Here is a 12,584-nt window from a genome sequence, read left to right as displayed (position 1 = left end):
ATTTTTGGAACAATCTTCCTCTGGCTCTGCAGTGAGCTTCTACTGTATCTATTTTGAAAAAGCTACTAAAGACTTCTCTCCCATCAGTTTTCTAATTGTATTAAATTTGGGTGCCATATGGTTACTTACTCTGCTGAGCTCCGGGACGCTTCTTTGAAGCAGCTGTGCCCTATATAAATGGCTTGAAAATATGGGCAGCAATTGATGATCTTGGAGAAAGTAAAGAGTCTGGATCCCTGACAGAGAAAGAGAGAGGGCCAATGAATGGATGAAAGTGATGATGTGTGAGAGATCCAGCAGGTGGGTTGCATTTTTGGTTGCATCTTTCGTTTTGACAATGACAGGGGAAGAAGAATGGAAGATAGCAGCTAAAGTATCGAAAGAATGTATTGACGGAACTTTACAAGAACAAGTCAAAGAAATGATTGTTCATTTTATAGTTGTTTTACAGCAAAAATAGCAACATAAAGCAAAAATATATATGTTTGCTGTGTTCCATCAAGAGGTACATCGTACTTCTTCAATTCTAATTCTGAGCTTTTTGAGGATTTTCTTTCTAAGAGTGGCCTAGAAAACACTTTTACTAGTCTGTGGAAGTGAGAGTTGTCCTTACTTGTAGGCTCTCAGTGGCTCGCCTAATGTCATCCAGGTAGAGAGTGTGAGAGGGGAACCTGCAGAAGAGGATTTCATCACCCTGTACCTCGTCCCTCCATCCCAAGCTGTGTGGGCTACACATACCTCTCAAAGGCCATCGAGAGAAAACCACAAACGCTCAGTGAGTTTAATCTCCAGGGGATCATTATCCGTAGAACAACCTCACTCTCCATCACTAAAGCCTACCACAGACTATGTTCACAAGCTCAAAAGTAGAAAGTGCATATGTAGCCATTCAATGAAAATCATCCCTGACAAACGTCATGCTAGCCTCACACAGTCAGAGGCCTAGACTAAAATAGGGTTTTAGAGGTGTAGATGGGTTAGGCAGCCCACCCAGCTCTGAAAGGAGCCAGAGCCTGCAGCCTGCTAGGTAAATGCCACAGTGGCAGACTGGTCAGTCCAGCCAGATACACTGCGATGCAACCGGGTTTAGCTCAAACTACTGTGAGGATGCATGGATTGGTCCATCTCGGAAAAACAATGACAAACTAAGGCAACACTCAACACACTCTTCACTTTCAATGTGGCTGTGATAAGGAAGCACAGCGCTACACATGCGCTTCGTGTAACACTTGTAGGGCTGTCAGGAAGCCGAGACATCATACTTTTCTTCCTCACAACTTTGCCCCAAAAGTGCTCAATGCTGTAGGGGTTTCAGAAACAAATTCCAGTAATGTCCTGTGGTAGTTTTACTAATGCATGTTTTCCGCCCAGAACAATGACGTCCTTGGATTAATCACCCACATCACACCCAAATGAAGGGACTCAAATTAGTTGATGGCAGGAATAAAATACCATCATTCCTCTTGAAATGAAGCTCCCATCTCCCTCTGGACAATAGGAAAAATACAGAAAGATGTGGGATGTGCCTGCTCTTTTTGTAGATCACATGTTGGGACTAATATTCCGGCATTAAAAAAAAAAAGGTTTTCTGTATCTTAGCTGGGACATCTCATTAGTTTGGATTGTGACAAAGAAGAGGGACCGCAGTTAACCATGTCAGGTTCGAAATCTGACCAACAAACACATCACACACAGATTTAAGCAGTGAGTGCTCAACTATTGAGGTTTATTAACAACTATTTATATGGTTTGAATGGACGAGCTCTAAAATATAAGAGTTGTGAAGAAGAAAACTGGCATGACACTATATGTGAGGTACACAGAGACGTCCAAATATAGTCTTAACTAGGGGCCAGAGATACATAGACTGGTCACAAAAAGTGACCCCAAATTGCACACAAATGTATGCAACCGGTCTCGGATTTTGCAATGCGACCAACTATACTAATAGGTTGCAATGCATTGCAAAATCTCCAGTCGCCGAAGGTCACAGAATGACCTGCCTTAAGAGCATTAATTAGGCAGATTACTATTTGCAACCCCTTGTGATGGCTACAAACACAAGGGTGGTGGCCTGAAAGGACCAGCAGACCACCATGCCTATGCTCACATTTCCAAATGGGATTGTTTGTAAAGAAACCTGTGGTCATTAAAAGAACCTGTGCTGCCGTTGAAACCAAACAAAAAATCAATGTTCCTGCTTGAGAAAACTTTGGGGGAGAGGGGCTGGAAATTAACAGGCAGTGGTGAGGTCCCGCCTACCGCCCTCAAGTCACCCAACCCCATTCAAAAATGGGACGGTGCCCGCTTTGCAAATCATTTCCTACCTCCATCGAGGTGTCAGTAACTGATCAAAGGATTGCGGACACAAACCATCGATACATGGCACTCCGAATTCCAGTTAGGAAGGAACACGCCTTTCATGCAACTTCTTTTTCAACTTACAAAGTGGATTTAAAACATACATATGAGCCATTTGATTTTGAGAATTCTGGGTTTGGAATTACAAAATGGCTTTGATTAGCTGGCCTTAGGTGATTAAGACTGTTCCCTAAGCAAATAAAGGGAACATTAAAGTGTATTGCCCCTTTACCGATAAAATAAAAAATATAATAGGATTCAAAGATAAGAGTTGTGCACTGTACAAGCTAATTAGTCCCATCATTTATTAGCTTTTTTTGCCAAGTGTGTACTGTATGTTAGAGATATGCAGTGGAGCTGCCTGTGATCATGTGCCTGTTCAGTGCATATGATAAGCACACAGATACTATCTGTGCCGTATTTGTTCATTTTGGAAGCAAAGCTTGCACTGCTGTGAAAAATCTGCTGTATGTGAGGAAACATTCTACTGCTGTTGCCCATGCTGTGCCTGCTCTGTGAAGGAAAGAGGTTTAGAGTTATTTGACATGCTTAACATGTTGCGTGTGCTGGTGCTGGCTGCTACTTGCACCTATGATATGTGCAAGGGACATATAGATTAAAATCACTCATTCCGTATCTCTATGTGTGGTACGAGTGTGCTGCCTGCACTCTAGACGCTGAACATGCACAGTACAAGTTGGAGGGGACTCAAGTGCATGCAATCCTCCCACTAATTTCAGAGAGGGGAAGCCTTCCCTCCATGCCAAAGGTGGAGGGAGGCTCAGAGATGTTGCTTTGTCGATGAACTGAAACTTGTGGCCTCACCTTACTTGTGACCCACTACCATAGCTGTTCCATTGCACGCACATGCAATGTGGCTTTGCGGCTTTTTTTAATTCTCCCTTCCACCATCATCCTTGAGTGCGGCCCAGGAAGAGTTAGGAGGAGAGAACTGGCCATCATTGACCTTTCAACCCTTAACAATGTGGGAATGTGTTCTTTTTTGTTCTTTGATGCTCTTTAAATCCACCAGCATTAATCTAGCACGTGAACATCAAACAATCAACTTTACAATAAATATACCTTATATTTACTTCAACAGACCTACCAAGTACCACGTTTGTTGGAAAATCATGACATTTTGAGTCCTCTCTAAGCTGTCTGAATAACACCTTAATATGTGGAAAACATATAAATGACGAGGGATAAAAAAATTAAACAGATTTTTTTTTTTTTTAAAGTTGACCTTTCTTTCATGTTTAGTTGTTTTTTTGAAGCGATCAGATATAAGCCAGTTCATAGTGCTGATAAAACATCATCTTTATTAGCTAAAAATATAAATTACTATTTCAAGAGTAGACAGATGCTTACAAAATCTCTGCATTCCTTAGTTAACATATAATTCCATGCCAGGCAATATCAGCAACAAATTGTAACTTATGCCTATTAAATTCACATATTATCTGCTATGTGAATTTTCCATCCCCAGCAGTGCACATCTCAAAAACCAAACATCACCAAATGAACTGGCAAGAAATCACTGAAGAGATCTGTCAGACATTACTGGATGATTTTGAAAGACTTTAGAATAGTCCATTCACTGCAGGTCACAAATATCTGTACAAACTGACTGCTTCTTTACATCTCACATAGACACTCAGAAATGAGATGATAATAAAAATGCCCACCCCAACAGATCTCTCCACTTCTCTCTCACCCAACCTTGCCAGCTCAGGACCACAACTATACACAAAATCTGAGTTTGGACAACCCACTGCAATAACCAGCTAAACATTCTATATGACATGAAATACTATAAAGGGCCCTGCAGAGCTGTTCTAAGCTAACAGCATTCTGAAAACCATAAAACTGCACGTCTGTCTCTTACACTTCATAATTCCACACACTGATATGCGCTGCGTTCCCATAACACGATAACTGCACCTCAGTGGTCATCACACAATACATGGAAATACTTCCCACATAGAATCAACACAAAAATAACATCCTTCCAACCACACACCCTGCATGGTGTAGTATGCTACTCGTATAGGAAAACGATTTAGCACAATAATCTTTGTTCGTTATTTCAAATATAAAAATTATTAAAAGTCAAAAAAAATTCAAGCATTACTCTTTAAACATAGGTTTGTGTGCTGCCAAAAATATTCTCTGCTTTACATTCATAGACAGCACACGTGTGTGGTTAAGATATTAATATATATTGTATACCTATTTACATACATATGCACTATAAGAACACATTCTACCTTAGCTTTCAATGTAAAATAGGGCCAATGACTTTAAAGTTGGAACTATGGTAGGACTGTGTCACCACTTCCAGTGACCTCAAGTAATGCTACCTATGCTAATTAATCCCCTCTACTATTGTTTTCGAACTGTGCCCTGTCAACTGCTGTAGTTTGTTGTATGTATTCATGTGTGGGATGCAACTGTACGCTGCTTCTGCTTTGTATGCTCAACATGTCTGCATGCGTTTGTATGTATTGTATTCCTTCTACCTAAGATGTATATTTCTGTGAAGGGAACTTTCACTTATGATGTCTGCGCCGTATCTGTTCTAAGACTGATGGAAGCTTGTACTGCTGCAACACACAACCTGCCAGTTCAGAGGAAGTGTACAGCACTGCTCCACCTGCTCTGAGTGACGGAAGCTTGCACTGCTGCAACCTACAGCCTGCCTGTTCAGAGTGAGGAACACAGCACGGATGTCTGCTGCACCTGCTCTGTGAGTGATGGAGGCTTGCACTGCTGCAACCTACAGCCTGCCTGTTCAGAGTGAGGAATACAGCATGGATGTCTGCTCCACCTTCTCTGAGAGTGACGGAAGCTTGCACTGCTGCAACCTACAGCCTGCCTGTTCAGAGTGAGGAATACAGCATGGATGTCTGCTCCACCTTCTCTGAGAGTGACGGAAGCTTGCACTGCTGCGACCCACAGCCTGGCTGTTCAGAGTGAGGAATACAGCACAGATGTCTGCTGCACCTGCTCTGTGAGTGATGGAGATTTGAACTGCTGCAACCCACAGCCTGCCTGTTCCTGAGTGAGGAATACAGCATGGATGTCTGCTGCACCTGCTCTGTGAGTGATGGAGGCTTGAACTGCTGCACCCCACAGCCTGCCAGTTCAGAGGAAGTGTACAGCACTGCTCCACCTTCTCTGAGAGTGACGGAAGCTTGCACTGCTGCAACCCACAGCCTGCCTGTTCAGAGTGAGGAATACAGCATGGATGTCTGCTGCACCTGCTCTGTGAGTGATGGAGGCTTGAACTGCTGCAACCCACAGCCTGCCTGTTCAGAGTGAGGAATACAGCTCGGATGTCTGCTGCACCTGCTCTGTGAGTGATGGAGGCTTGAACTGCTGCAACCCACAGCCTGCCAGTTCAGAGGAAGTGTACAGCACTGCTCCACCTTCTCTGAGAGTGACGGAAGCTTGCACTGCTGCAACCCACAGCCTGCCTGTTCAGAGTGAGGAATACAGCACATATGTCTGCTGCACCTGCTCTGTGAGTGATGGAGGCTTGACCTGCTGCAACCCACAGCCTGCCTGTTCAGAGTGAGGAGTACAGCATGGATGTCTGCTGTACCTGCTCTGTGAGTGATGGAAGCTTGCACTGCTGCAACCCACAGCCTGCCTGTTCCTGAGTGAGGAATACAGCATGGATGTCTGCTGCACCTGAGTCAAAACCACAGGGCTAGCGGAATCCCACTGAGACAGCACCGGATTTAAGAGTGACTCAATATAATAATAAGGTGAAAAAAATTATTTATTCACCAGGAGTGTGCACTATTGGTTAGCACCCGCCAGCACAATGCCGTTCCAATACTTGGAATATACATATGAGAAAACACAGCACCAAATGCACCACTCAATTTATATAATACAAATAAGTCCAAGTCTTCAAAGTAGTACGTATTCCAAAAGGTTCTTCTTTATTGTTCAATTTAAAATGTGAATTTTTTGACAACAGCAAAAGCAGCCGACGCGTTTCGTCCAACTTTGGACTTCTTCAGGGCTAAAATCTTAGGTTGAAAAATAAGCACAAATGGTTCTGATTAGCTCAATTAAAGAGTCTATCACGATCCAGTCGGATATGGTATATCCTTGGTATAAGATCACTGTCCTGTATAGAAAAGGAAATGAATAGTATTAATTAGAATTTGAATGTACAGAAACGATGTTCCTTAGCCATCAGTGACAAGCCATAGTCGAATGGTGGGTATGAACGTAAATTCCTCCAATGATAAGAACGAATTTGTCTTATCGTGGGATACCCGATTCAGTATCCAAAAACGAAGTCAAAGGAAAACGTCCGCCCCGTCCGGTAACAGCGACAGTGATCTTATACCAAGGATATACCATATCCGACTGGATCGTGATAGACTCTTTAATTGAGCTAATCAGAACCATTTGTGCTTATTTTTCAACCTAAGATTTTAGCCCTGAAGAAGTCCAAAGTTGGACGAAACGCGTCGGCTGCTTTTGCTGTTGTCAAAAAATTCACATTTTAAATTGAACAATAAAGAAGAACCTTTTGGAATACGTACTACTTTGAAGACTTGGACTTATTTGTATTATATGAATTGAGTGGTGCATTTGGTGCTGTGTTTTCTCATATGTCTGCTGCACCTGCTCTGTGAGTGATGGAGATTTGAACTGCTGCAACCAACAGCCAGCCTGTTCCTGGGTGAGGAATACAGCATGGATGTCTGCTGCACCTGCTCTGTGAGTGATGGAGGCTTGAACTGCTGCACCCCACAGCCTGCCAGTTCAGAGGAAGTGTACAGCACTGCTCCACCTGCTCTGAGAGTGACGGAAGCTTGCACTGCTGCAACCCACAGCCTGCCTGTTCAGAGTGAGGAATACAGCATGGATGTCTGCTGTACCTGCTCTCTGAATGATGGAAGTTTGTGCTGCTGCAACCCACAGCCTGCCTGTTCAGAGTGAGGCATACAGCACGGATGTCTGCTGTACCTGCTCTCTGAATGATGGAAGTATGTGCTGCTGCAACCCACAGCCTGCCTGTTCAGAGTGAGGAATACAGCATGGATGTCTGCTGTACCTGCTCTGAATGATGGAAGTTTGTGCTGCTGCAACCCACAGCCTGCCTGTTCAGAGTGAGGCATACAGCATGTATGTCTGCTGCACCTGCTCTCCGAATGATGGAAGTTTGTGCTGCTGCAACCCACAGCCTGCCTTTTCAGAGTGAGGCATACAGCATGGATGTCTGCTGCACCTGCTCTCCGAATGATAGAAGTTTGTGCTGCTGCAACCCACAGCCTGCCTGTTCAGAGTGAGGCATACAGCACGGATGTCTGCTGTACCTGCTCTGAATGATGGAAGTTTGTGCTGCTGCAACCCACAGTCTGCCTGTTCAGAGTGAGGAATACAGCACGGATGTCTGCTGTACCTGCTCTCTGAATGATGGAAGTTTGTGCTGCTACTACACCCTTGGCTTACCTAGGGCGACCAACCGTCCGTAAATTTCATGGACAGTCTATAAATTAGCCCTTAAGTTCATTGTCCGTGATGTACGTCTTCACATAAGGCATTTGTCCTTAATTCCAACCTCTCAGCTAAAGTACAAACGTTAATTTCCACAATTTAGATTCCGCAGCTACAGTGCAACGGAGTCTCCTGTACTCATTCCGGAGGGAGGGGCAGACGGCTGAAGAGCAGTAAGCCCAGGGTGCCTGCTTTCCCACAGAAATGCAAATGTGAGAAAGGCTGCTTGGGAGGCATTCATTGCTGCAATCCTTGGAGCGTCCTGCGATATTTCGTTTTTGCGAGGTACAGTTTGTAGACAGAGTACATGAACTCAAAAATCTATTGAAAGACCAGGACAGAGCAAGCTGCCAAAGAGGAGTTCAAGCGACAGAGAGAAGCATAAAGCAAACTTGAGAAATAAAAATGTACAGAGGTCGAACTGCTAAATACCAGCTGATGTCCGATTTATTTTTAACTGCTGTATTGCAAGCTGTGGGGTAGCCACCTAGGAGTTTGGCAAATAAAATATGGTCCTCTAAGTATACATTTTCTACTTTATGAAATAGTATGCAAAATAATAGCACCGTAAACTAGATGACTCAGTGAGTCAAGTTACCGTTGCTGACTTGAATATATCCTACAGCACACAGGTCTGAATCATGTCAGGGCTCGCTCAGCTATTCATCCTTCCAAGTCTGATAAACTGTTTACAACTCAGTTCAGCAAAAAAAATAAACCTGTGAAAGGAAGTTATTCTTGTTCTCTGTTCTTCTGGGACATAAAAAACTTATTTTGGTTGTCTATTTACTTACTTAAATACTATTGTGCGACCTCCTCTGATATGTGTGTAAAACGTACCTTTTGCCCTGAATTTTGACCTTCTGTCCTGAATTTTGACCCTTCGTCCTTAATTTTTACACTCACTGTCCTGAATGTGCAACCATGCCAGTTGGTCAACCTAGGCTTACCTGTTCTGAGCAGTGGTGCTGAAACAATTTTTTAGAGTTGGGGTGCTGCCATTAATGTTATATCACTGAAGTCATAGGGGTTGTGTAAGAATCAAACATCATACAGAAAACACAAGTGCAGCAAATGTGCCAATGCCCATCCAGCAGGAGAGTGGTGAGGCTGTGCAATGTAGCTGGTAGTGCTTTCTGAGCACTGGTGAGATAGCACACTGTCATTTGCAGACATCACATTTTCTGTTGAAATGGCCACTACATTTGCATAGGCATGCAGCTTTACTGGTGAAAATATATAGCACAGAAAAACTAATGTGCATGGATATCGGGCTTCAGTGAATATTTATAATTTTTGCATCACCAAGTAAAGTATCTCGGTTTCTTTTGATCCTACTAAAATCCCTTTTTCCATCACACTTCAGAATTACAAAAACGAGCTTTATTTTTGTTTTCCTAATCGCTGATATTAGAAATATGTGCATAGTTCATTTGCAAACAACGGGCCTGCTCCAGCCTTTACTTCCGTTTCCTGTAACCCAGCAGGATTGTCACCTAGATCACTTTTCAAAAACCCTGCAGGAAATGTGACGAGAGAAAAACAAAGTTTACATTTGCTCATTCACCTCCTGCACTCCGGCATGCTTCTTCCTATGGGAGCTGCAGGACCCCTACGTCCAGCGCCCAAATCAGTACATACAGCAGACTTCACGCGCTCACCTGTGATGTGCATCTCCTTCCGGCACCACTGGATGAAGCTGGAGACGTTGTCGCGCGCCTGGAAGGTTCCCGGCTGGGCCACTCTGTTGACTCTCACGCGGCCTCGCGGCAGGTGCACCTTGTCTGCCAGGGCCGGGTACTCGGCGCTAAACTCGTCCGCCACCCGCGTGATGTTGTTGGCATGCTGGCAGAGCACGGCGCCCGTCTCCAGCACCTCCAGGAAGGTGTCCACGCTAATGTCCAGCTCGTAGAGGTCCTTCAGCCACTCCGCCATGTCCTCCTTCATGGCGAAGAGGTACTGCTCGCTGGACTGAAAGGGCCGAATACTGCGCACCGGGGCACCCGACATGGTGCCAGTAAATGGACAGCTCACCTCTTAGGTACTTACGCAGCGGGAGAACCTTCTGAAAAACCCAGTGCCTGCCTGTGAACTCAGATTTATGTTTAACAGCCTTAGTGCACTACTGGCTAAAACGAGTAAACACACAGGCAATTCATCAACTGTAAGTTTGGGGATTTTTTGGGGCTACAGTGTGGCTGTACCAAGGGATGCGCCGTGGTCCATGGGCTGCAAAAAGTCTCCCTTTAGAGCCACAAACCCCCAAGAGATGCTTACGTTGCCATTTGACAATGTCGGGAAGTTTTATTCCGCCTGCACAAGCAGCTTCTCAAAAAGAAGCACAGGGCGCAGAATTACTCAAACAACGCCGACATCCCCCGAAAGTCCGGACGCTCATCGGCAGATGATGGTCGATACTTCGCTTGCTGCACGGGGCTGTCTCGTCGCCTGGCTGCGCTGCAAACCTCAGACCCTATCCCTAATGACTAACAAAGCACCTGCTAATTCCCGACCAGTCTTCCCATGCAGCGACCCCCAGCGCCGGATACATTCCAACACCCGAACCTGCCGCTCTACTGCACTTTGAAAACTTTCTCATCGCTTTTTGTTCGCCGGTTCCTCCCCCGGTCTTCGGCGCATTCATGACCCGGGGAGCATTGCCCCCTCTCGCACGTTTCTCCGAGAAGGGTGGTCTTCTGCCGTGCCAACCCCAGCCTGCAGAGCGCAGCGGGTCGTGCGCCCCTCGCGCACGCACACTGGGGGTTGGTTTGTTTCCCTGGAACGAGCGTCCTTCCCTGTTCTCCTTGGCGACGCGGGCTTGTTTGAAACACGCCCTGTTAACCCTGGCTGGTGGCGACCGCTGCCCTTAGCACACCTCGTTGTGCTGCTCGCCTCAGAACTGCCCCAAGCCCCGCCGCAAAAGGAATGTCGCTGCTTCCATGGGACGCGGTGTCTGTGGGTCGTCGCCAAAGTTGCACCGTGTAACTTCAGGCTGGATGGACCGCACTGGGAGCAATATCGGATAACTACCTAGGGCTTGCCGTCGAATTTTTATTATTATGTATTGGGGAGTCACAAAATAGTAGGAATGGAACTGTAGTTCGCGTGTTGTAGACATCTCTAGCCTTCATCACAGGAAAAACAAGCACTGGCCAAGGTCAGATGTTTGGTTTTGTCAATACTTGTTTTGTAATGCAGTCCTGTCAACAACAAAAAAAATCATTGTGTAAAGAGGAGGTCGGCCTTGGAGGGGTGGGGTCTCATGCTGAGAAGTAGATAAGAGGCACTTTTGCCCCTCCACCCCCCAACCCGCTCTATCCACCCCCCCCCCCCAAAAAAAAGAGACTTGGCAAAGCCAATAGTTCTCACTTATGCAAGAGCTATTGGCTTTGTCAGTGTTTTAGCCATGTTGTGCACCATCTAGGTTGCGGTTTAGCATGGCTAAAAGTTAGTGCCATAGAAAGAGTGGCATGGAGAGGACTTGCACAGAGTGGCATCGAGTAGCCTGTCATGGAGTAGAGTGTTGTAGAGTGGAGTATTGAGTAGCATAAGCGTGGAGTGATGTGGTAGAGTGTCAGAGTGGAGTAGAGTGACGTAGAGTGGAATATTATATGGAGTGGAGTGCCACAGAGTAGAGTACAATGTTGTGGAATAGCATAAAGTGGTGTAGTGTGGAGTGTCATACAGTGGAGTATCATAGAGTTTCGTAGAGTGGAATATTGTGGTGTGGAGTGTCTTAGAATAGAGTGTTGCAGAGTGGAGTAGAGTGTTGTAGAGTGTCAGAGTGGAGTAGAGTGCTGTAGAGTGGAGTGGTGTAGCTTAGAGTAGAGTGGAGAGTCCTGGAGTGTCAGAGTGTAGTAAAGTGTTGTAAAGTGGAGCACAATGTTGTGGAATTGCATAGAGCGGACTGCCGTGCTGTACAGTGGAGTGGAGTACCGTAGGGTGTCATAGAGTGAAGTAGATTGGCTTAGAGTGGAATAAAGTGGCATAGAGTGAGTGTCGTAGAATAGAGTGCCACAGAGTGGAGTGGCATACACTAGAGTGGTGTGGCTTAGAGTGGAGTGTCAGAGTGGAGTGTGGTATAGTGTCATGAAGTAGAGTAGATTGTCAGAGTGGAGTGGCGTAGAGTGGCATAAAGGGGAGTAGTGTGTGGAGTGGCACAGAGTGAAGTACAATGTTTTGGAATGGCATAAAGTGGTGTCGTAGTTTGGAGTGTTGTACAGTGGAGTATCGTAGAGTTTCGCAGAGTGGAATGAAGTGGTGTAGAGGAGCGTCTTAGAATAGAGTGGAGTGTTGTAGAGTGCCAGAGTGGAGTAGATTTCTGTAGAGTAGAATGGTGTAGAGTGGAGTGGTGTAGCTTAGAGTGCAGTGGAGTATCTTGGAATAGAATGGAGTGGTGTCACAGTATGGAGTGGAGTGTCGTACATTGGAGTATTGTAGAGTGACGTAGATTGGCATAGAATGGAATAAAGTGGCATAGAGTGGAGTGTCATAGAATAGAGTGTTGCAGAGTGGAGTATTCTAGTATGTCAGAGTGGAGTAGAGTGCCAGAGTGTAGTGGCATACAGTAGAGTGCTGTGGCTTACGATAGAGTGAAGTGTCAGAGTGGAGTGGAGTAGAGTGTCGAGTGGTGTGGCGTAGAGTGAAGTGGAGTAGAATGAAGTGGAAGAGTCATTTGGAGTGGCGTAGACTGACCT

General features: G+C 45.3%; 1 protein-coding gene across 1 annotated transcript in view; it reads right to left on the bottom strand.

Moving 5' to 3' along the window:
- GAS2L2 (growth arrest specific 2 like 2) overlaps nt 1-10,651 on the bottom strand; it is a 331,222-nt gene extending 320,571 nt beyond the window's left edge. Inside the window, exon 1 of the mRNA XM_085649627.1 lies at nt 9,549-10,651. Within this exon, the coding sequence (XP_085505753.1) occupies nt 9,549-9,897 (349 nt within the window). The 5' untranslated portion in view covers nt 9,898-10,651. The remainder of the gene's footprint in view (nt 1-9,548) is intronic.
- Between the last annotated feature and the right edge of the window lie 1,933 nt (nt 10,652-12,584).

Source organism: Triturus cristatus, chromosome 3_2, assembly GCF_964204655.1.
Source record: "Triturus cristatus chromosome 3_2, aTriCri1.1, whole genome shotgun sequence".
Classification (NCBI taxonomy): domain Eukaryota; kingdom Metazoa; phylum Chordata; class Amphibia; order Caudata; family Salamandridae; genus Triturus; species Triturus cristatus.
This window is presented reverse-complemented; position numbering and strand designations above follow the sequence as displayed.